Genomic DNA, 25,680 nt, shown 5'->3' with positions numbered 1-25,680 from the left:
AACGACTGTAAACTGTAGGACAATTAAGATTGGAAGGGAACTGAAGAGGTCTCTAGTTCAACCTCCTGCTCAAAGCAGGTTCACCTAGGAGGACGGACCAGCTTACTCAGGGCTTTATCCATGTTAGTCGTAAAAAGCTCTGAAGACAGACGCTGCACAACGTCTCTAGGCAACCTGTTCCCCTGCCTGACTGTCCTCAGGGTGAAAAAGTTTTCTTTATATGTAGTCAGAACCTTTCTCAGTTCAGCTTTTGCTCTGATTCCTCCCACCATGCATCACCACTCTGTGAAGGGCCTGGCTACATCTTTGTGATGACCACCCTGCAAGTACTGGCAGGCAGTTAGGTCCCTCCTGCCCCGACGCCTCCTCCAGGTTGAACAAGCCTTTCCTCACAGACGGGTGCTTCAGCCCCCTAATCATCTTGGTGGCCCTCTGCTGAACTTGCTCCAGTTTATCTATGTCTTTCCTGTATTGGGTGCTCAAAACTGGTCACAATATTCTAGACGTGGTCTCACAGCTGTTGAGTAGAGTGGGATAATCGCCACGTTGTTCAGCCTACTAGGTATTCTCCTGCTGAAACAGCCCGCGACACTGTTGGTCGTCTTAGCTGCCACAGAACATCCTGGCTCATGTTCAGCTTGCCGTCTGTCAAGATGCCCAGGTACTTCTCAGCAGAGCTGCGTCCTAAACAGTCAGTCTCCAGCCTATAGTGCTGTCGGGGTTATTCCTTCCCACGGGCAGGACTTTGCATTTGTCCTTGCTGAATTCCGTAATTTTCCTGGCAGCTCATTCCTCCAGTCTGTCTCTGTCCCTCTGAAAGGGAGCTCTGTCCTCAAGCGTGTCAAAGCCTTAGTAAATGCTAGTCTTCACTCTACCCCTCCAAAAGGTTTCAAAACAGAAGGATAATTCTACCAACAGAGAAAATAACTCAGCAGCATAAGGACCTGCCGTTCTCTCAGGTAACTCAGTATTAGCCATTTCCTGCTTCTTCCTTCTGGACCTATGTATTTTTTCTACCAGTCCTCCGACTGTACTGTAGCTGCATCAGTATTAACCTTTCTCTCATCTTTGGTATTTTCAATTCCTGCTCTACAAAGCAGGACACACAAAACAGAAGGATTACAACTCTGTCGAAACAAAGATATGTCCAACAAGGTAAACACGACCTCCCCCAGCAAAAAGAACCTGGGTCGAAGGTGCTCCCAACAGCTTCCTGCACCAGCTCTGGTGCAGTATACCCTCAAGTCATTTTACATCTTTCTGTTAAGACTGTAACCCTGTTTTACTAAGCTAAAGTGCAGATGTCAAAGCATCTTTGCCTTAAGTATCTCAGGAAGGTATGACGGACAATATACAATAACACTGCTCTAAAAAAGGAAGCAGACAGCTGGATGTAATTTGATGACATACCTCTGCTACATCTGCCAGAGACCGTGACACAAAAGAGTCCCGTGAGTTTCCATCCAGAAGGCTGGGTCCCAGTAAGGAGGTGCCACTGGCAGTCCCAACAGGAGTTGGCAACATTTTTCGTCCCTTCTCAGGGGAGATGAAACTTGCTATAAAGAACAGGCACATCAGTAAGTCACTGCACTGAATGTTTGCAATTGGGAGGATAAAGAGAAGGACAAGGAAATTGAAAATGGAGGACAGATATCTATCTATCGCTTAAAAATTTTGTCTTACCAGCGTGAACACCATCAGCACGCTGCTAACAGTACAGAGACTCATTACACTGGCCCCATTAAATACTAATTAAAAAAAACCACCAACCGAAGCCCAAACAAACCCAGTGATCTCACGTCTTTGGGATTATGCTCACCAAGCACAGAACGGAGCCTATTTTTCCAACAGCAGAGCCAAGGGCATCTTTTCATTTTGGCAGAGCAGCCAAAATGTCTCAACCTATCTGATGAGTCAGGCTCCAAACAGACTACAAAGAACCGCCAAGGAATTATTTGTCCCAAGGTAAGGGCCCCAATCTAGCAATAGGATCTTTTCAGGAACAGACTTGTAAAGAGAAAGAAAACGGTCTGAAGGCAGCACTGTTGAAATGAAAGCAAGAAGTAAGGGAAGAATTCTACAAATGTCCTACTGGGTTTATGATTTTCCAAAGGATTCACTTGTAATAAACAGTGCTTTTTTTTTTTTTTTTTTTTTTGAAAGGGAAGAGCTTTTTTGTTGCAGTTCTCTGCATACTGACACTTACAAAACAAGCTGCTGAGAGACGAGTCTGTGGAGTCATTGGGGTACCACTGGGGATCATGGCTGGGAGAGGCAATCCAGTTCTGTTGAGGACTACTGGATGGGGATGGAAGACTTTTGGAGCTGTCACTGCCGTTCAGCTTTGCAGGAGAGAGAGAAACACCTTCACCTGTAAGCCAATGTCAGGAATCACTGATTCAGTCAATGCGGTAAAGCTACAGGACACTACACCAATTTATGTTTAGAAAGGGGAAAAAAACCCAACAACCAACAAAAAACCACCTATATATGCTAGAAAATAAAGGCTAGGCACATAATTTTATTTCCAACAGATATTAAAAAAACCCCAAAAAACCCAAGAACTGCTTCCTGGAAAAGTTTCTGCTGACATGTAAGATGACAGGGATTTTTTTTTAAGTTAATGGGAAGATTTTAGCCAAGCTCAGACTTACTGTATTGACCAGAGCTGATAGCTATTTCAATGATAGAATCACTGATTTGAGTGGCAGGTTCCCCTTGAGAAAGCACATCTTCAGGTGGTCCAGGCAGCGAAATATCCAAGAGAGCAGAAACATTGGGAGGAGAGAGCCGGGTACTGGAAGCCTCTGATGAGGGAAGCGGAGGGGTGGAAAGACCATTTTGGAGGGGAGTCTTGGACAGTTCTGACAGAGAAAGGACTGATGCGCCCTGTTACAAGAAACAGAGTTAATTGTTCATAAATTTATGAAGGACTTGGAAATCCGTCTGAAAAGCAACAGCTTAGCTCCTAAGCATCAGATTAAAATCAGACTTTAAGGAAAACAAAAAAGACGACTAATAATCCAGCAGCTAATATTCCTAAAATTTTAGGAATATATTATTTATATAATAAATTTGTTTGGTTTTTTTTTCCACAAAAAATATCTGTAAGCATAAACAAATATGCTTCAGCCCATATCCTGCCAAATCATCTGAAAAAATACGGGTCTGTAACATTCCAAAGAATATTTAATACAGCCTACGTAACAGAAACAAGCATAATAATAAAATTAACATGATTTTGATGAACCTACAAGACAGTTCGTAAGAATTAAGTATTAATTTGCCTTTGTATAGGCAAAAAACCTGTAACTGCTTGAAGGGTATATAAATATTTTAAACTGCTAACTCACTCCTCTTTACAGCCAGACTTCCCAAAACTCAACTGATCTTTTTTGAGGAGTCTCATTATTAATACCTCATCATAGAACTGTTTGTGGTTTTTTTCTGATGTAGTATATACAAAGCTGTCCTGAGAGCAAGAACCAGAACCTAAGGCCCCGTTACCACAAACGAATGCCTAGTAGGTCCATGTCCTAACATCTGTGCTATTAAAAAAAAAAAAAAAAATTCTTCTCCTCCTTTATGCTCTCCAATCAAATTAATTTGACCTTTTTCACATGTACCTGTCACAGAAGGGTGGAAAGTGCCTCCACTGGAAAAAAGAAAAGCCTGTATTCTGAGGCTTGAGTATCTAACGCAAGGTCCTGGATCCCACTGGAGAAGGAAGTTGGGGTAGGATGATGACACTTACAACTTAGGTGCTGCCACAGTTACTTTTTAAGTATCTATGTCTTATTGGATCCAGCATAAAGAAAAGTGATTCTCTGAAGAGGATGCTGGCATTACAATCACGCTTTTAGTCTTAATATTCCTTCTTTAGCAACATACAAGCAGCGGGACTGCCAATTGCTGAAATCTTTCTTTATGAAGTCTAAAATACACACGTACGATATAGCACAGCAATTATAAACTCCTCCACTGTATCAAGAAATACGTAAAACCTGTTTGTCCTTCAGAGGTCAGAGACTGTCAGCTTCGCTTTGCTTTTTTAGAGAATGGTACCCACATAACTTGAAGCAGCTTTCCTAAATCCCTTTCTTTAAATTTCTTCAGATGCTAGAGATTTCAATTCTCACAAAACAGTACCAATGGCGTACAATTACCTGGGAACAAGGGGTTTTAACTAGTAATACCAGTGGTGTTTTCAGAACATTACCTATTTCATACAACTGTTCTTTCAACACATACTCTACCTGGAAGCCATCAGGAACTGCCTCCTGCTCATGCCGTGTTGGTAGGCTGATGAATGGAACCCGACACCCAGGGCCCGAGCCCTAGAAGCACAACAGAAATCATGTGAGTGACAAACATTTACACAAAATGCTGCAAATAGAGCTGGGGAGGTAAGAGACAAGCGCCTATCACCGTTTATGCATACTCTTTTTACATATCGTGCCTTTCAAAATCGTCCATCGACTCCCTGAGAAAATGACACGGACCAACATGTATCTTGGGTCTCAATGAAAGAAACTGCAAGGAGAAATCACAGCTTCCATTCCAAATACATCCCTAAAAGTCCATGTTTTGCCCCAAATTCCCTCCTGAATTACTGTCTGTTGAAATGCTACTGTTTCTTTTCAAGCCCAGATTTCTGGATGGCCAACTTCAACAGTCTCACAGCTGAAAGCTGTTCTATAGGATGGAAATCTGTTCAATGTGATGATGATCTGATCCCTCAACCCTGAAATACGCACTATACAACATAGATTGGGTTTGCCATGATAAAAGTGTTTAACAGCAAGCTCCAGGAGAAAGCTCGCTGAAGCAGTCATTAATAATACAGCTTTTTTACACAATGAAAGAGCGAGACACTGAACTACTTTAAAAAGCATGCTCAAGAGACTGACCTCTACAGTGGTGATGGAGCCTCCATTCTGATGCACTACTGTTGACTCCTGCCCTGTTACCACCGTGGTCACTCCATCTGGTGACAGTGGAGATACACCCGACAAACCATCTGCATCCAGGACAGGCACAGGGCTACCAGGGATAATACCAGCACTTTTAGCTGCCAAGTCGATAGCACCTTTTGTGAAACAAAAAAGCAAAAAACACATTGCAAGCCTTTTCTTCAGGCAATTACTTTGTTGTGACTCATCTAAAAGGTGATTTTTTAAAAGTTGCCCAGAGTCAAAACTTAAACACATGCAAAAAGCAAAAATGGTAATTATCTGATCAGCTGTATCAGTTGTTCCTCTTCAAAGTATAACATTTCTTTCAGCTAAAATGTTTAATTTTTCTGCCCTGTTCCAACATGTTATCAGGTATATCAAAACAGTTTAGAGGAACATCCCAGCCCTCCCCCCGCCCTTTCCCTCTATTTTTTTTTCTTTTTTGTCCTGCAAATGGTTAAGTACTTGGTTATGCAATTTCTAGAAATTTCATACGGTTTACTAGAGGAGCTATAAAAACAACATAGCCTTATTTTGTTATCTTGCCTCTAGCAGCCATTTAGATTCAATATAAAAAATTCTTATGTTGTTGCAGGGTCAACCTCACCCAGATCTTTTCAAATCCACTTAAAACATCTGACTGTCTTCCCATCACAGAGAATCCTCTAAGTAAAACAGAGGCAGGTATTGCTTTCACCTCACTAATCATTCTAATTAAGGGACCCATTCTTTTGTTGCAAGACAGTATTTGCTTGGAGTACACCAGCATGTTGTTTTCTTGTAGAATTCATAATCCCATGTTAGTAGATAAGCTGTTTGCAAGTTTCTTTCAAATATGTCACAACCCCTTTTCAAAGTGGTCTGACAACAAACCATCACAAATTCTAACCCCTTGCTTTGCCTGCAGGTCAGACACAGTGAAGGAACCTAGTTCAAGGCTGTCCCACCACTGACTGCTCCCTTTCTGCAGCCACACAAAGTCATAGAAAGTAAAGTTGTCATTAACACAGCTGTTTTCTTTAACTTCCAAAGGCACTAATGATTTTACCTAGGAAATAGAAACCAACAACGTAACATCATACAGATCACAACAGACCGTGACACTCATTCTGTTTAAGAAGTGACTTACTGGACAGATGGTTGGTAGCCTGTGTTGGAAGAACTTTGGGCACAATCGGACGAGAAACAGCAGCTTTAGTCAGCGAGGACTGGATTGGCCGAAACGAACCTCTCCCTAGGGTGAAGGATTAAATACCTCTCAAGCAAAAGAAATCTAACATCTTTAAAGCAGAGCACAACACAGTTCAGTGGAAGCAAACAAATTCCAAGCAGTAGCGAGCTCTGGAAATGCAAGTAGTGGAGACGAGTAGCGGAGTGGAAACAGACTTGAAACACCAATGCAAGCTAACCAGTGCCTTATCACAAAAATGCAACAGCAAGTGTTGCTGTGTTCTTGAAGCTGTCTCATGTTGATTTTGAGATTTAAGCCGAGATGGGGGATCACCTGTGCTACCATTGTACTCAAGAGTGTATTAGCAGAAAAGGGCAAATGGGCAGTACATTGATTATAGTGTATGAGATTTAAACAGTACTAGGAAAAGTCCATTAAAAAATCTAGACAAATTATTACACCCTACAGAACAAAAATTCTTATCTAAGTAATTTATTCCAAAATTTTGTCTCCCTGTAGAGAACTCCTTACTCTTCCCTGCTTTCAATACTGGGAAACGGAAGAAAAAAATTTCTATCATAATCATGACTTGCTTAACAATGATGGAGAACAATCACATCATCCTGTAGGAAGTGACTCAAGCAACTAGTAAAGGACTCTGTGGTTTTGAAAGGATGTTTTCCTCTTTTTAGAAATTATTCCTTTATGCAGTTTTAAGAGACACTTTCTAGTCCATCTCATGGCAGCATAAAAGGGATAGAAGACATGCAGACTCACCTGTAATGGATGAGTTGGATAAGATAGAAAAGGAACAGACATGCTGGGATGGGTTTCCAGATGGCCTCGGGAGCAGTGTTCTCTATGTGGGAGAAACAACAATAAACCAGAACATATTTAAACACAGAACAGAGGGTAAAGCTCATCTTTTAAGGCACAGAAGTTCATGATACCTTCCAGAATAAGCAGAGTATTTACACGGCGTGACTATCATGCAACAGACACAGCAATAAGGTCTGTGTAATCTTGAGAAAGAAGCTACAGACAGGAATCATGTGTTTTCTCTGTAAACTACTCTAAGAGAAAATTTCCACATGGACAATTCTCAGAGAAATGCTAATTAGAACTATATTCCTTTCTGATTATACTTGTGGTAATTTTCAAATCTCCCACAGAGTTACAGCAGTGATCTTAAGGATGGGATCTAGCCTGTGTGCAAACTGATCTTCCATTACAATTAATCAAGTGTGAATTCATGAGGCAGCTGTATGTACTTGGGAGCTCTTAAAACAAATGGAATTGCATAGACCAGAAAATCTCAGTACCAAAAACCAGCATGTATGTGATTTCTAGGTCTCCTACTCTTACACAGAGCAGAAGAGACAAAAGGGTATATTGACACTCGGTAACTTTGTTTTCCCTAAACAAGTTTCCATTATTTTGGTTTTAGATTTCTTGTATGTTCCCCACCTGCAGTTTCACAGTGGCACGTGCCTTTTTGCTGGGTTATCAGAGTAGTCTAAGGGAGGTTAACGCCTGCCTACCACCAAAGTTCCATGACAACAGGCTACCTCTTCCATACATCTCTTTGCAAGACCCATTTGTTCCAGAAATCATTGTTCTTTTAAATAGTGTTATGTTTTATTTCACTACAGAGGTTTATACCCACCCCAGTTTAACAGCCATTAGTGCGTAGGAAGCAGGAAAAAATACCTAAAGGGGGATCTTGTTGCATTAGCACTGACAGCTCTAACAATGACAGACCAGGATACCACGTGAACACACTGCTTGTGCATCAGTACCAGCAGGCCCAAACAGCAGAACCTGCTTTCAGATGAGGGCCTTTTTTATTTTTTCCAAACTACCTCATGCACTGGACTACTACTGTTGCTGACATTCCTCACATAGGGAATGTAACATGGCTGGCTACAATATAGACTAAAATGCTTGTTCCTTCATATGTTCAGCTTCACTCTTCCAGCGGATGTACGAGGGAAGTTCAGGGTTTTTTCAGTTAGGTGCAAATCAGTATAGCCTTACTGATATCTACTCAGGAAGCAAAACAGGCATTTCACACTTTGCAAATTGGTCTGACCTGTACTACTAATGGCTTCCGCAAGTGCCTGTTCCGTAACTTCCTCGGCTTTGGCAAGAAGAAGTCCGACTGCATCTGGACAAGAGCAGGAAATGCATTAGAAAGTATTTTAAGCATGCAGACACAGAATAAATTATACCCCCCAGACTCTGTTTTTCAGTAAAGTTATAACTATTTATTAAAATACTGCGTTTTGTTTCAGACAGTAGAATAATCTTTCTGCTAGAGTAGGAAAATTTTCCACCAGGCATGGTTTTTTTTCTTCTTGTTTTACGGAGATAAAGCTTTCTCCCAAAAAAGCCATTTCACTTCTTAGCTACTGCAGCTTGCCAGAAGTTGTTAGTGAGACTGTATATATAAAAATAAAACGAGTATTTGAATTTAATACAGCAATGAGGTATTAAAAGTAGCTGCACGATAAGAAGGATATCAGTTTTGCTAAACCTGGCAAATATATTTGCTGGAGCAACTTAATTAGAGAGTGAACCAGTTTCATCAGGCTGTGTGATGGCATTCAGATTCAGGCCTGAAGAGGTGATGTCACTTCAAAGCAGAGTTACATAGTCAAAATCTGACTAATCTCAGCTAATAAAATGTTATGCTTGAGCATCACTAGAAGCACTGCTTCATAGGGAAGCCCATACTTGCTGATGAACCAAAAAAACCCCTGTAATACCGACTAGAAGCTGGTTCAGGCACAATATGCTACTTTTTTCATTCAGTCAGTCATCTCACTTACACTGATTGTATCTAAGTGCTGCCGGAAGGTCAGTTCTGCTTCTTTGCTAGGCAAGAACAGTTTCCCATGGCGGCTGTTGGGTGGGAGAGTTGTAGGAACTGCAAAGAGTCCACCATCCGCATCAGTGCTTCCAGAACTTGAAGGACCAGCCACCAAGAGAGGTCTAGGGAGGTTTCTCAAACCTAGAAGATTTTGACAGCAATTTAAATGAAGTAAAGTGAAAACAAAAAGAAAGTAACTCTTTAGTAATTGGAGGATCATACAGAGAGCTGGGACTTAATGGATCCTGGCTCTGCCACCATCTGCTTGTGAACTCAAATCATGAAACTCTTGATACTTCAGTTTTCCCACCTGCAAATTGACAGTATTTACCTGCTTCACAAGGACACTGCAAACATTCACTTGCTTTGAAATCCTTGGAAGAAGGGGGTTAAATGCAATTTTACGCTACTAAAGAAACTAGAAGTTAAGCAGCCAGTTTTAAGCCCCACACAGACCATGTTAACCAGTTTATCTATTCAGCCTGTAGAAATACTTGAAGGCCCTTCCCACTAAACAAACTATATATCCACCATTCCTTTTGTAGGGGAAGGTAATACAAACACAGACTCATTCTACAATGTTTATATTTTATTTACGCTCCCCACCACCACCCTGTGGTGATTCCAAGTGCAACCCCAATAAAGCGATTCTGGTGACAGAGAAAGAGCAGGGATCAATTTACCAAAATACCTTCCAAAAGATGGATTGTCTTAGAAATACATTTGGCACATTGAAATAACGGCATCTGGTCCAAGTAAAAAACGTCTTCGTTTACATTGAACTTTAAAAAATACTGTAGGATTCCACAGTGCTGTGCCCACTCTGCAGGCATCCAGCTAGGATGAAAACCAGTATTGTCAGTATGTCATTCTGAGATGACCAAGAAGCGTACCTGCCTCTCTTCCACAGAAGTGCTTGCTGTGCATAAAACATCGGGTTTCATTACAACAGAGAGTAACGGCTATTTTCACACTCGTATTGCACTCATACTTGTCACGGTGCTCCAGCCTCTATTGCTGGGCTGGAGATCTCAGCTGGCAGGCAGCAGGCACCTGACTCACCCAGAGGGGGAAGAAGCAAGGTGGGCAACGATCCCTAGTCATGCCCGCTGCCCTAGGCAGGAATACAGTACAGCACAAGCTTGGGCCACCCTAAGGCAGAGATGGGTATACGCAACAGTATTCAAGAAGTGTTCTGAAGAACATGAAGCTTTATTTACCTAATAAACCTGCAGGTTTTATTATCCTCCTATTTAAAAGATGAAATTGCCACCCTCCACCCTGCTGCTCTAGATTCGGTTGTTTTTCCAAAGCTTAGTTAAAATTAGTGTGCCAATGTATCTAAAAATCAATTCCAGGCAGACATATAAATTTGTGCCTCCTGCCTGACCAGGAGTTAGAGAGAATTGTTAAAGATAATACACATGATATTATCTTTAAAAAAAGCAATAAACGGATGCAACTATAATTACGTAATGATATTTTAAGCACTACAGGTGATGTTGCATCACAGCTGCTGCTTCACTTTTTCTAAATCTCTTTGCATGATTCTTCTTATCCTCTCTTTTGTCTCTCCAGCTACCTGCGTGGCTTTTGTGGAACTGTCAGTTTGCTAACACTTTCAGTTCTTCTGGAGTAGACACAGGCTATCTTCTAATCTTTATTTTCTACTGAGAAGGCCAAATCAATTTATCTTCAATTAAAAAAACCCAGAAGACGAAAACCAAAAAGCAGTTAGCACCTAGACGGACTCAGGACCAAAGTCTATGAGGGAAGGCACCTAGAAGGCTCATCACCAAAAGTAACCTAGCAGTTTGCTTTCTGACAGCCAAATTACTGCAGTCACTTAATAGCACTGCATGCGAGGATACAAAGAAGCTTGATAATTACTGTATACTAAAGGTTGCAGACCACAAACAATCCTATTTTAGATCCAGAACACCCTTATCAGGGCTGATAAAAGGCATTCAGTTTGTCTACCAAAACAACACAACTTAGGGTGAAGGTATCAGACTTGCTTGGGTATCTGTGTGACGTGCTGGATGCCATTACCTGAGGCCCAAGCTGAGTGCATTACCCCAGGCAGAACTGCTGAGAAGCTATACTAATTAACTAGGTAGAATGTTGTACTGAACACACTTTTACTGCTCCTCTGTTCAAGCCAAACAGCTCAGCTGAAGCCAACTTGGCTATAGAATCATAGAACCATTAAGGCTGGAAAAGACCTCTAAGATCATCGAGTCCAACTGTCAACCTACCTTTGGTACTGTACAAAAGCAGGAATACATAGTCTGTATTTTTCACGTCCTGACTTTGCACTAAAGACTATGTGTTTCATTATGGTATCTTAAACCATAGTGCTGCACAACCCTACTTGTAATTCAGTGATGCGAATCAAAGACTAACATGGACAATTATATTTGGTTTTGAATCAATGAAGCTCTGTGTAAACAGAACAGGTGTCTGTTTCTAAGAGATCAGATACAAAGCATTGTTATCTTCTTGCTGTTTCTGTCTGGTATCCTCAGCGGATGATCCTTACCGTTACTTAAAAGGCTTCAGAAAGGATTCTCAAGGCATTAGGGCAGCATAAAGTACAATCTCGTAAAAATGAATTTTGCAAACTAAGTAAGCTTGATTCTACTCGCAAGTCTGATTTAAAAAGGTAGGTCCTTCAGGCCTGTGTATCTTACTGAAATGTAACAATTTATCTGCTTGATCTATTAAATTATTGGCTTTTTACTAGATATTTAAGTAAGTACGTCCTTGTCTGCAAGTAAGCTTTAGACAAAGATGAAATTGCTATAATGCCATTCTAAAATGAAAACCACACAGAGCACTAAGTATGTTTTACAGCATCGGTTAAATTGCTCATGGTCCACTGCTTCTTACAGCACGGGTGTGAAAAGGACAGCATAAGAATCACAATAGTTCCCAGTAACCCTGACACCTTCACAGACTTTTCTAAAGTCATAAAACGTTTGCTGGCAAATGCAACGGGACTGAAGAATAGAACTGAAATTCTTGGTCTGCATGGCTAGGGCTCACAAGTTATAGCAGCTGTACCTTCTATTAAAAGAAAAGGTAATTCATAATCATTCCGTATTTTATAATGGCAGAATGGCACAGAAAATTTTCAGTAATTGTTTTATCAACAAACTTTACACCATATATTTACTCTCCTGCTCTGTAAGCCCTCACTCTGTTGAGATCCCACGCCCTGTATCAGTCAGCTCCTAACAAACACCAGCATCTTCTGTAGGAGAGACTCGTGAGAGTTCTTCCAGGCTGTAAACTGTATTATTGGCACACATTGTTTTTCAAGGTTCAAAGAAGCACTGAATTTAGGACAACTCTAAAGCAAATTAACACATACCAATGTTCTGAAACAGTTAAGTTCGTAAAAGTAAGAACACTCATTCTCCCAGCGTTACATTACTGGGACGTGCTCATCATGGTACAAGGTGCTCATGGCCTGGGTCTGATCTCTTGAAATGGATTTTTATGAATACTCACCTGAGGAGCTGGAAGCAGCACCAGGAGAAAAAGTCTTGTTGTTGCGAAGGGCAGACTGATTTCGTGCACAACCTGGACTCCTGGTGCTGATGGCAATCACCTTTCCCGGAGGAGTCAGTGACTGCTCCTCTTGAGCAGGCTTTATAGGGGATGTGGCCACAGAGCTCATCTCGGGCGTCTAAAAATGCACACACATTACATGAATATTGTGTACTGTTACAAGAAGTATATTGTTAAACTCATTCTACTTAGGAAGCTTAAAAAAAATAATAATCTGACATACTACAACATCTTTAAGTACCCTAACCAATACCTCTGTGTGTGTGCGGTGGGCAGCTGAAATTCCCTGCCTGTGCATTTAGCAGTGTTAAACATCATCGGTTCAATATCATTAATTTATGTTACAATCGGGTTAACACTACACAAGCTTCAGTGTGCTGGACTACCCCAGGATAAAAAGGAAAAAAAAAAAGAAATAGAAAAAAGGTAAAGACACAGAATTGTCACACTAATGGAAAAGGTGTTGGTTTTAATTCAGTGCAAAATTAATTTTCATAAACTCTACCTATCCAGAGAGCACCTCTGGTTGGAAGTATACTTGGACAAAAATACTTTGCTCTTAATTCTAATCAAGTAGAGACCAATAGTTTTGAACTTCTTCCCATCCCTTCTCCTATTTCATACTGTAATACAGCACTGACAAGAGGCACATGGCAAGGTGCTTACTAATTTTCCAGGCCTATCCAGTTCTTTCATTAAGTTGTTTAAATGCTTTTCTAGAAAATGCTCCCTTTTTAAGGAATCTGTGTGCAATCACAGGCATAAAATTACCACCCACACTTGACTGCAATGCAATTTGCTATAGTTTGCTTTATGCTGGTAATCTTCATTTAAAGGAATGAACCACAGCACAGTTGGCCATTTTAGCTTTGTTACATATTATCTTGAGAAAACAGCAAGGATCTAGACAATCAGTCCTTCCTCTGTTAAAGTACCCTGTGGCAAAAATATTATGGTTCCTGTCATTATTTGATGAAATGCAGAGGATTTAAGAGACAAAACTTTCAAAAAGTCTACAGTACTTTCAATTAGGCAGTATCATCCTCGCCTCTTGAATATGTATCAGTCCCACGACATTCATTGCCACAAGAAGAGTATCTCTTTTTCTGAAAAACAGCCAGTATAAAGTGGTATTTGACAAATAAAAGTATACGTTACTTTTCATTGGAATGTACGATATGGTACATATCTGAAAGAATTATTTTTCAGGAGCACTACACTACTTTGATTAAGACACTAAGAGTGCTGAAGTGACGGGAAAACACTTGCAACTAATAACTGCTGGGTTTTTTCCCCCCTCTTCTATCCCTCTCCCCCCAAGTCTAAGGAGATGTCCTTCCTTCTAGTTCGTGATTGTTTCATCATGTCATCCCTGGCTGTCACATGTGTCACCAGAAGTAAAAGTAGATGCCGAAAGAGGAGACATTGTCACAGACCTCTGAGATGTCAGACCAAAAGTCTTTACAGTTTAAACAAAGTCTATATCTGGAGCTATATCTGAGCAAAGATGGTTTTAAATTTATAAAATCCTACCTTCTATGTCTATAAAAGCAGGATCAAAAGGAGCTTGGGGGGGGTGGGGGTGGTAAATCTGTGCCAACAAAGAAAGATCAAAGAACTATGTGTGTTTGGGAATAGTGATACATTTGCAGCCTATGCTGGAAATACAATGCAAATGGTATCTTTAACTTAACGTATCTCCCGCACAGGAATTCAGTCTCATCTGGTGAATTCAGTGTCCTTTTGGTCTTTAAAAGGATGTTTTACTAGGTTTCAATCGGTTGCACTAGGTGGAAACGGCTGCCCCGGTATCACAGGGACAGGTCTTAAACATTGGTTACAATGCACAAGAAGGAAAGCAAGTTCATTCCCGGTTGTCTGCCTAAGGAAGAAGATATTTTTCTGGGTCTGTTAAACAACTACCCTAGAGCCTGGGAGCTTTTACAAAAATCACTGTGGCAGACACAGTTATATTGGCTATGCTATCCCAAAAAAATGAATTCTTTTCACACTTACACTTAGTGTAACTTGAACTACACAGACACTGGAAATTAAGGGTTGCAGTTTTCATGTGGAATATTAATCTCACCTAGGCTCCCTCTGTCATCTAGGCTCCATTTCCCACAGAAGGTTGGACCAGATGATCTTCCAAGGTCCCTTCCAACCTGGGCTGTTCTTTAGTTCTATAAACCTGAGAGAATAGAAGGCACCTACCCAACCTAACCCCATGACTGATCTTTTCAGTAGTCACATTAAATGTTCACTGTAATACCACTGAGACTCACAGCAAACCAGAAACTAAAAGGTAGTGTAAAAAGCAAATGCAGCATGTTGAGGAAAAGTCCGCTCTGTAGCAAGCCGGGTTGTGGTGGTGTTTGGGTTTTGTTGTTGGTTTTGTTTGGGTTTTTTTGTTTGTTTTTTAAACACAGGAATCTCCAAGATCTTGACAAGGCTGGTCACTGATTTACTATGAAAACAGAACTGGGCAATTATTCCCCAGATCAAGTGAGAGTTTAGCATCTGGAGCATGAACAAGAACTACTTACTGGTTTGGGATTGACTTCAGTAGAGATGAGTTTTAAAAGGCAGTTTAGGAGTCTCTGCTTGTGAAAGGTGGTACATGAAGGAACAGCACTTGACTCAGATGTTTGCTCCCTAGCGTCCTGGGCTTCTGGCTCCAAGACGGCCAGCCAGTCATATTCCAGCTGCAACTTGTTCGGTTTGCCCATCATGAGGTAGACTTCAGCCAGCGTAAGGCTCTCAGAAGTTCGCAGGCTCCATCCTTCTTCTCTAACCTGTTGAGAGAGCCGGCTTGGGTCATCCTTGAGAGACTTTGTGCTAGATTGTCCCTGAGGTGGAGGTGGAAATGAGGAGCCCAGCTTCTCTTGAGAATCCTCCATTACTGCATCTGTTATATCCTTGGCACAGGCATCAAGCTGCTGGCCCTGGCTGTGGCTAGCCTGAGTTTCGTATCTGGATGGGCCACTGCCGGGTGAAGCCACACCACCTCGCGGTAGCTGTGAATAGGAGTCAGATGTCTCTGTGCTCCTCCCACTTGGAAAAGCCACAGGAGAAGTATCACCAGCTGCTGGAGTAGAGTCTTTCCCATGCAGTTTGTCTGTGCAAGAACACTTCTCTGGGACGATCAGGTCCTGACAGGACTTCATGTACCGTGGGAATGGATCAAGCAGAGAGAGCTCCTCCACATCAGGGATCTTACTGCAAGCACAAGCTGTGCTGCACGATGGTAACACAGTTGCTTGGTCACTAGCCAGGGCCTCCCTGCCCTCCACACAGAAGGCCGCTGAGCTCAGCTTTTCGTGGTTCCCTCCTGGATCTTGGAGTCCAGAAGGCGGTTTTTGGAGAGAATTAGTGATGCCAAGATTGGAGGCTGTTCCTTCCACCAGGCCAGTCTCCGGGGCACCATCTTCAGTGCTTGCAGAAACTTCAGCTGTGGGCTGAGAGGTTCTGCTTGACTCTGTAGTGCTCTCTGCCCTTCCAACACCCTTACCTTCTGTTCCCCGCGTGTATTTTAGCTGTCCCCTAGCTGTTCCCTGACCACTCTGTATGCCTAAGATCTGTGCAGGGGGTAGTAAGTGAGAGTCTTTCGTGTTCTGTTTGCATTTGCCAGTTTCCTGCCAATGCACTGTGCAGAAAGCCTTGGAGTGGACCACTCTGGCTACCCCAGGCAGCGGAGTGAGTGTACAGTTCTCTCCTGGAAAGAGATGGAGCATCACTTTCTCCTCTGAGAAGCTGCCTCTTGTTTCCGAGTCTCTGGAGTCTTGAAGCTGCCGTTCTTCTAGTGTTTTACGCTAAAAAAAGACGTGTCAAAGAATACAACGATCATCTGCCCCTTCCAAACAAACACCCGGTAGCCTATTTCGCAAGTTAAAAAAAAAAAAAAAAAAAAAAGAAAGTAGCTGATCAAGGACACGTCCTCTATTCAGCACAGATATGAAGACTCTATGATCAGAAATTAAGTTCTTTTGTGGGGATAAGGACTACACTGAAGACCTGCTACAAGCACAAACTAAATCTCTGTTCCAGACAAAATTACTTATCTCTGCTTCACACACCATTGTAACTGTAAAAGAACCCAACCAACCAACAAACCCCAACAAAACCAAGCAAAAAAACCCCAACGTCACTGCACAGCAAAACAGACTCCCCTTACTGTGCAGTAACCTCCACCTTACGTGTTTTGACACCCTTCTAAGTTTCAAGTGCTATGCTGCTACTTCTTCCCAGGCTCACAAATTAAAAAGAAAAGCCTGAATTAAAGGACTAAGAACAGGATACAGCATACCAGTCAACAGGAGAACAGAATGGCTGTTAACTCACAAATCCTTCTACTCCATGGATCAAAGTTCAGAGGTAGGGATATCTCTAATGTTGTATGGCTCAGACAGCATATAGATACCTAACAGGTAGCAGCAGCTACCTAGACAAGAAGCTTAAGCCTTCATTTGGTGAAACTGCATAAAGCAAGTGGAAAGATCTGTCCTTAATCTCTTTGCTGAAACTGGAAACAAAATCGTCAGCTATTAGCCAGGCTTCTGCGGTGGTCACCCATCTATAATGAACAGACTAAGCGCACTGTTTAAGGAAATGAAATAAAGGCAGGGAGCTTCCCTTATTACTAATGAGTTTTTCAGGGGTTCATAGTAGAGAAGAGTGGAGGTAAAAGTGGACTATTATGGGGTTTCCCATGAAAAGCTCCATTAGTGGTGCTGAGATACTGACCTCTAGCTTTACTAAGCACGGGCTGGTAAATTTATGAGGTAGAGTCACATTTCTGATGCAGAAATGAACTTCGCATAGGAAGGGAATTGCTCCCAGGACACAGCATACAGAACAGACTAAGCAGAAAAAGGATACAATACGCACTTCATGGAGAGCCCACTTCTGCTTCAGGAACTCAATGAGGCTGGAGACCTTTCGATGTAACTCCACAATCATCCTGTATGCGAGATAAACAAAGCAAGGGAACAGAGGAAAAGCGTCAGCAGAAGTTCAAGTCACAGCCTTGATGCCAGAATGGGAATTAAGGGAAGAAACTGGCATTCTGTAGTACAAGCACAGAGAACACACCTACCACTCCCAAGCGCTAAGAAAAAAAACCACAAAAACAAAAAACATATGTTATGCCGCAACTTTAAAATCTAGGTAACTCACAACTAAGAAAGATCTAAGATCTCTCAGATAAATGAAAGATAAATCTCATTTTATAGATATCAGATAAATCTGATTGCCATGATTCAAGATACTAGTTTCTCCAGATGGAAGAAGATAGGAAAAGATGGGAAGATTTAGCTGAAGTGCAAAACTGCAGGCAAGGCACAAAGCTACCACATGAAGTATAGAAAGAAATAGAGAAAGGGGCACAACCCCCCCCCCCCAAACATTTACTTTTTGCTCTTAAAGCATTTTACAAAATAACCCTAATGCCAAAAATCTTCATTCTCCTCTCTGCACCATCTTCGGTCATTATACTGAAGTACTCTATTTGAAAGAACAATCAACACCACAGCGGCCTCGTGTTTTCTGCCCTGAGTTTTGGACTAGATGCAAGTACTAGGATGAACAGCCACTGATGACACTGAAACGACAGCACCAACTACATTTTGCAGGCAGGAGATTAAGCTACAAATACCTTCCTTTCTGCTAGTATCACTGTGTTGCAGTTGACAGGTTCAGAGTCTTGGTGCAGACACCTCCGACCATTGTTTTACTTCCGTCCCCTGTGCCCCTGTCTCATGGTACGTTCAATAGAAATTTTAGTAGAACTAGTGCTGCATATCTCCATTTTACTTGCACTCTGCTCTGACAACTGGGTGTAAGTGGCTCAAAGTATATTCATCTCCAACTCTAGTAGCTCCTATCATTACTCAAATTAAAAGATATAAAGAACAACAGTAATCTAATTTTCAAGTCTGATATCTCATGTTTACAACAATCATGTACCCTGGCTGGACAAGCCTTCAGAGTAAGTACATTTAGGCAAACTGCATTGTCAAAGACGACCTGCCCAGTCGGCAAAGAGAACCCTGAAGAGAGAGGAAGATGCTGGAATGCTGCTCATATATTTCTCTATTCTGTTCTGAGCACCACAATCAGTTCTTCATTACCTAAGCCGTGGATTCTGGGCAAGACTCTGTACTCGAGCCCATGCATGATTATTTCGTGGCTGCAACTCCACAGGGACCTTGAGAGGAAGACGTACTGGCTTCTGGTCCTCTTCATCACTAACACCTGAAGGGAGATGAAGCACAAAGGGCACGGGTCAAAGCAAGGACAACTCAGTCAGAACGCTATATGCTCAGTTACATGAAAAAAAAGCATCACAGACATCAGCATCACCTAGCGACAACTTAGGCAGCTCAGCTTCACCAGTGGAGCCTGCTTCCTTAGATTACCTCCTGTTCCAATATGTTTATTTTTTTCCTTGGACACTGCAGCGGTACTGGAGCTTCTAGTTGAGCAAGCAGTGTCAAGATCAGGTGGCTGGAAACTTTGAACGTGTACAGTATTTCAGACCTTTAAACTGTACTGATTCTACTTATTGGGGGGGAAGAAAAGAAAAATAATGATAAAAAAAAAATCACACATAGCTGAACTGGAGAAGGTAAAAAAAAAAAATCTAAGATGCTCAATGCTAAACAATGTACTACTGCGTATTCACTGGCACAAGGGACTAAACTTTGAAAGCACAACTGGCAAAGCAGTAGCGACCTTGTCTGGTGTAGCTATTTCCTTTTCAATTTAGATAGTGACATACTCCAAGATTTAGAGAGCTGGGTGGGCCCTAAATTATTGGGATTATACAAGCAAACAGGGTAAGTAACACAATAGGGACATATCTGTGCCCAACACAAATGTGAAATAGCACAAATCCCCCTGCCAGTGATGTACACACCAAAACAGGCCTACTCTCTCTCACGTTCTTCCAACCATCTGTTAAAACCCTTTCACGTTCCAGCATCTCTTACTTACCATCTGGATCACAGAGTTTCTTCAAAGCCCTGCACATCGGGGCTTTGATACGAAGGTTTCTGCCTTTGTAACGAACAGTCGTAGCCCTGAATACATTGAAAGAGAAGTATTTACAGGCACCATTAACAAAAGTTTGTGAATACGCACTTATTAGGGATACAGAGTCAAATACAACCATGGCTATAGGAATGAACAAAGAAATGTAAGGGTTTGCAGTGCAGATTCACAACAGCACTCAATCTTTTCTATCACCTTACTTTTCATTATAGAAATGCTACTCTTGTGACCCTACTCTTCCAGACTTTCATGAAACCCTGGGCTATCCACTTAGGGAGGGATTGCTATTTTATAAAGCGGACCAGAATTATGTTACTTCGGTTGAAGAGTACCCTCAGAGACAGCTTCTTCATAAAAGACAACTGGCTTTGCTTTGGTCTCCTCTTTATACTCCTAACTCTTAGTTACGGGAAGAAAGAGTAAAGTTTTTTTAAGAGTCTTCCATTCTGGAATATCAACACCACATCTGTTGCAGAAATGAGGTCTAACAGCTTATGCGGGAATCTGAACAAAGTAACTTTTACAGTATGATTTCACTGGCTTTTAGTTTCAATACCACATTAACAGCCATAAAGATCCTTAAAAGCAAGAGCCACTGTGTGAAAACAAAAATGGCGACTATTTGATTTCTTTACTCAGTCAGCCCTGTTTTCTTTTTAGAGACTTAAAAGGCAGGCGTTGAGACCAACGAAGTTACTGATAGCGGTATTTACTACCTAATGCTTCAAGCAATAAGGATCAGCTAGCATAGAAGCAGCAGGACTGAACACAAGTCCTTGCAAGTAAAATGAAATTATGGAGAATATTCCTACAGCCGGATCTTATTTTTTCCTGTGCTGTATGGAAGACAACATCAGGCAGAAAGAGCACTTGTCTACGCTGCTAAGAGGAGAATTTGCAAGAGGGCAGCAGAAGTGAAGCCAGACCTGAGAAGATGGAGTTGATGAGGTGAGCAGCTCAAAAGTTTCAGTTATTAAGCTGTGAACTTCTACAGGTTCAGAATATCCCAGGGCTGGAAGGGCAGATTTCCTCAGTCTGCACTGAGCTACCAGAAGCTAGAGGGAATATGTTAGCCCTCGCTCTTTCCAATGAGCTCTGACACAGAAGTAGTGATGGCTCAACTAACGAAAAGGGGAGAAGGCTAGCAAGTGCTGAGGAGAAACTAGCAATGGTGCTACTTAAAAAATAAAAAAGACCCAAGAGCCACTTGCCTGGTTTTAAATAGCGCTTCCTATTTCCACATCCGCAAGAGCAGACAACACTACAGCTGCTCTAACAGAAGCATCGTTGTTACCTTTCCTCTTGCAACTTAACCCTAACTTGAATTGTTGTAAACTTGAATTGTTTGAAGACAGTGGGTCCCACCAAGTACAACGGTCAATCTCTGCCGACGGACAGACTCTTAGAGGAGGACATAGTAACACTTGTGGATATCTACTCAATGACATAAGATAAAACTTCCTCCCGGTCATTGCAATGGACACCTTAGCCTTAACGCATGAGGCTCAATATCCTCGTGTCATTTTATTAAAGCACAGATATGATTTTATCAGAAAATCGGCATTTTTTAGAAAATAAATCTCCTGAAAATAAGTTTAATCATATGCAGCTAGCACCCTCTTTTTTTTTTTTTTTAATGTGTAAATAAACCAAGTTTCAATACAAGTGAGGACAAGATCAGTATGAATCAACCCAAACTCACTTATGTCAAGTTAACAGGGACTGCAATGCACGAAGACAGGAAACTTGACTACAAATTCTGCTGCTCTCAAATTCAGCTGGTCAATGTTTGGACAACTTCTCTCTTGGGTCTGAATCTTTAGGTGAAAAACCTCCACTTTTCTTCACGAGCCCAAACATTGGTCTCAGCCAGCAGTCGGAAGTGGCAGCCTAGTATAAAAGTGCCTGGTACAAAACCTGAAGAATTTGGCAAAACCTAGAGAATTTGCAGTAAATACAAACCCTAGATACAGATTACATTTCTTTGTCCAGTGCTTCTTATTATTTCGTCCAAGAACAGTAACTGAAAAAACAGCTGAGGACTAGAAGTCTTCAACTTTTATTATAGCTCCTAGAAATCTCTCTTCCTGTTAGTTTTACGCTGAAGTAGCACGTCCTCGTGATTCACAACAAGTACTCTCTGCCTTTAACTACAGGGATTCAATGAAAGCTACATTTACAGTATTACCACGAATGCTGTTCATCACCGTAATTTTATAAAGCTCACGTTGAGATGATAGGATGCACGAATGCACCCAACTGCTAGAAAATGCAAAGTCTGGGAATGTGATGGAACAGTTGTACAGAAAACAATGCTGCTGCGTGAACATGCCAAAATTATTGTCTTCCTTGTTCTTGCAAGGAGTTAATTACAGCATTACAGCAATCAGAACTGCTGGAACGACTTCCTCGCTTAGTGAAGACGTGCCTAGATATTCCCTCCTGTTCTGGCGGAAAACACAGTTTCATAATAGTCTCATGCAAAATCCACTAAAGCCGGTGAAAATAAATCCAATAATTCAATGCATCTTGAAACAGACAGCTAAATTGCAAATTTACACTACTTTAGGACAGCAAATTCTTTTGACTACTCGTGCAAGCTGACTCTCCTCCTCCATCTTGATTTTAGCTAACGCAACACCTTTTTATCAAACGTGCCCTTGAAGTAGCTGCATGCAAGCGAAGAGTCAGAAATAGCATCATCATCATCATTATTATTATTACTGTAACTTTGACAGTGTAAGGGTATAAGTGAGAAGGGGTTTTTGGAGAGAAACATTATTTCTTCTTAGATTAACTGATATAACTATATAAAACAGACAAGCTTTGTGGAAATTGTTCCATCACATGACTTGAAGGTGACTGGAAGAAGGGCCTGAATGCTCAAAGGCTGTTTGATCCACCTAGAACAGCAGAGCTAATTTAATCAAGAAAAAGAAGGAAGAAAAGCGCTGCTGTTCATTTTTCATAATTTCTATTTCTCTTAAAGAGCCTAACTAATTGGTCATAAAGCATCTGTTATTGAGTCAGGCTTCCTGGCAGTTGTTCCTGATCAATTTGTCTACCACCTGCTCAGCTGCACCTTTGGTTGCAGATACCCACTATCTGTTACCACCACCAAGCAGCTCACAAATAAGCAATGGATCAGCATCATAAGCTCTGGCTGCATTTGCATCTGTTCTTGAAAGGCGGGGACGGAGGGACGGACAACCCACCCACCAAAACCTAGGATAAAAGCCAGAAAAGAAGTGTGAAAAACATAAGTATATTATGGAAAAGATATTAAAAAAAAAAATCTAGGAGAAAAATCATGTTGGAGGAAAGAAAACAAATGCAAAACTGCTGACAGCCCTAAGAGAGGAGCAGGAACTACTGTATTCCCTGAGTACAGAGTGAGAACAGCACAGTTTAGAAGTCGGCAAGCAAAGTACACTGTTCTGTAAATGAAGGAACACAGAACACACATAAATTTGACAAAACAATGTTAAAAACTTCACATGGAAGTTTTCGCCCTGGCACTACAGCACTCTTCCGCGACTACAGCAATCAATACTTTTATTTTCATTGTTCCCTAAAACACATTTTAGAAGTAGCATCCCAGCTCTCTAGATTCAGGTGTTCTGCTTGGAGAGTCAGGAATAACTCCCCTAATTCCCTTTTCCATAAAGTATGATGGGCTTCAAGCGATCTAGGGAGAGTCTGATAACAAGTTATTCTTTAAACGAATATAAAATGTGATACATTTAGACACTGTAGTGTCCTAATTGAAATCCATGGCTGGGAGGCTGGCAAAAGAATAGTTCTACTAATTTAAAAGAAAAGCTCAGTAAAAAGGAGACAGCCTGCAACAGAACTACTCTTAGCTTAAAAATACTTATTTCCTTCTCTTCTCTTACCTGGAACCTGGCTGTTTCCAAATGCAGAAAATGGAAAACCTTAAAAAAAGTTATTGTACTGAATATGCATTAAGAACTACTAGTATAACCTGACACCAAGAGCATATTCTGCCTACTTCAAAAGATTGTTTTTGTATACGGATTTTTTCACGATGAATTCTTATTTTATTATCAAGACTTCTAGGGAGTTACAAATTCCACCTCAGCTTGCCAAACAGCTTTTACAAGGAGCAATGAAGGATCACTCCCGCTCCACACAAAGCACACCCAGGAACTGAACCAGACTGATCAACCAATACCTGTTAAAAGTTTCTGTCTTTAATGGTCTCTCTTACTTGTGATATTAAGAGGCTCTCAGGTTGGGGGGCAAAAACACATACACTAACAGACACTGAGTAGTACTGTGCTTTAACCATTGTGTATTTACGGTATTTCTTTAATTATGTGTTCGTTGTGGTTTTTTGGTTTTGTTGTTCTTTTTTTAACTCATCCACAAATCCTGCAGATCTACAAAGATATCCAGAAAATATTTATATTTCCTCAAATGTAGTTTTTTATTAAATGTAAAGATTGTTGCAAAACCTAAGTTAAATAAAAATGTCTGTAGGTCCCTGGGTCTTCCTTTTTTCCCTTTTTAAAAATGGGGGGTTATGTTTCCCCTTTTCCAGTCAGTGGGAACTTCACCGGACTGCCACGACTTCTCAAATACGATGGAGAGTGGCTTAGCAACTTCATCCGCCAGTTCCTTCAGGACCCGCGGATGGATCTCATCGGGTCCCATGGACTTGTGCACCTTCAGGTGCCTTAGATGGTCTTGAACCTGATCTTCTCCTACAGTGGGCGGCTCTTCATCCTCCCAGTCCCCGCCTTTGCCTTCTGTGGCTTGGGCAGGGAGGCTCGAGCACTTACCGGTGAAGACCGAGGCAAAAAAGTCATTGAGTACCTCCGCCTTCTCCATATCCCAGGTAACCAGGTCTCCCATTTCCTTCTGGAGAGGGCCCACGTTTTCCCTCATCTTCTTTTTATCCCTGACATACCTATAGAATCTTTTCTTGTTGCCCCTGACGTCCCTGGCCAGATTTAATTCCATCAGGGCTTTAGCTTTCCTCACCTGATCCCTGGCTGCTCGGACAATTTCTCTGTATTCCTCCCAGGCTCCCTGTCCTTGCTTCCACCCTCTGTAGGCTTCCTTTTTGTGTCTGAGTGTGTCCAGGAGCTCCTTGTTCATCCATGCAGGCCTCCTGGCGTTTTTGCCCGACTTCCTCTTTGTTGGGATGCATCGCTCCTGAGCTTGGAGGAGGTGATCCTTGAATATTACCCAGCTTTCTTGGGCCCCTCTTCCCTCCAGGGCTTTGTCCCATGGCACTCTACCAAGCAGATCCCTGAAGAGGCCAAAGTCTGCTCTGCTGAAGTCCAGGGTAGTGAGCTTGCTGTGCACCCTCCTCGGTGCCCTGAGTATCTTGAACTCCACCATTTCGTGGTCGCTGCAGCGTAGGCTGCCCTTGAGCTTCACATTCCCCACCAGCCCCTCCTTGTTGGTGAGAACAAGGTCCAGCATAGCACTTCTCCTCGTTGGCTCCTCTACCACTTGGAGAAGGAAGTTATCATCGATGCCTTCCAGGAACCTCCCGGATTCCAGCAAAGCCACTGAGGCGAAGGGCTCCGGAGCGGAGGATCGCGCCGGGGGACCCTTCCTAAAGTGGCAAAACTGCGGCAAAACCTATGAAGGCAAAAGCGCAGGGGGTGAGAGGGTGCCCCAGCCTCCCCGCCCCAAGCCGGAGGAGGGAGCTCCTGATGAGTGGCAGCTCTGACTCAGCATGGGTGGGGACAAGAGGGATGGCAGCCAAACCCCCTCACATACAAGAGCAGCCCCCAGGGAGCGCGAGCGACCCGGAGTGCGGCGAACAGGGTGGGCAAACAGGGCGTGGCGCGTCAGAAGGGCGTGGCACAGCAGTTTGAGTGGCAGTTCACAAGGGAGGGCGTGCAGGGAAGGCGAGCGGGCAGGGCGCAGTCCCCCTCCTGGCTCTAGAGGCCAACTCAACTAGTAGTCATCGCCCTCCCAGAAGAGGACCAGCTATGGTTTCCACTCGGCCGAAAGCCGTCGCCAGAAGGAATGTGGCGACCCAGACGGAGCCCTCACGCAAGCGTACAGCTGTCCAG

General features: G+C 42.2%; 1 protein-coding gene across 1 annotated transcript in view; it reads right to left on the bottom strand.

Moving 5' to 3' along the window:
• LOC143166675 (protein cramped-like) overlaps nt 1–25,680 on the bottom strand; it is a 60,689-nt gene that overhangs the window by 3,707 nt on the left and 31,302 nt on the right. Inside the window, exons 4-17 of the mRNA XM_076351265.1 lie at nt 19,568–19,653; nt 18,703–18,826; nt 17,453–17,534; nt 15,121–16,386; nt 12,515–12,692; nt 8,958–9,139; nt 8,219–8,293; nt 6,904–6,985; nt 6,085–6,189; nt 4,911–5,089; nt 4,257–4,337; nt 2,655–2,889; nt 2,207–2,371; nt 1,411–1,556 (exon numbers count right to left, since the gene is read on the bottom strand). Coding sequence (XP_076207380.1) covers nt 1,411–1,556; nt 2,207–2,371; nt 2,655–2,889; nt 4,257–4,337; nt 4,911–5,089; nt 6,085–6,189; nt 6,904–6,985; nt 8,219–8,293; nt 8,958–9,139; nt 12,515–12,692; nt 15,121–16,386; nt 17,453–17,534; nt 18,703–18,826; nt 19,568–19,653 — 2,986 coding nt within the window. The remainder of the gene's footprint in view (nt 1–1,410; nt 1,557–2,206; nt 2,372–2,654; nt 2,890–4,256; nt 4,338–4,910; nt 5,090–6,084; nt 6,190–6,903; nt 6,986–8,218; nt 8,294–8,957; nt 9,140–12,514; nt 12,693–15,120; nt 16,387–17,452; nt 17,535–18,702; nt 18,827–19,567; nt 19,654–25,680) is intronic.

This window comes from Aptenodytes patagonicus, chromosome 13, assembly GCF_965638725.1.
Source record: "Aptenodytes patagonicus chromosome 13, bAptPat1.pri.cur, whole genome shotgun sequence".
Taxonomy (NCBI): Eukaryota; Metazoa; Chordata; class Aves; order Sphenisciformes; family Spheniscidae; genus Aptenodytes; species Aptenodytes patagonicus.
The sequence above is the reverse complement of the archived record's forward strand: the minus strand, read 5'-3'. Positions and strand labels throughout refer to the sequence as shown.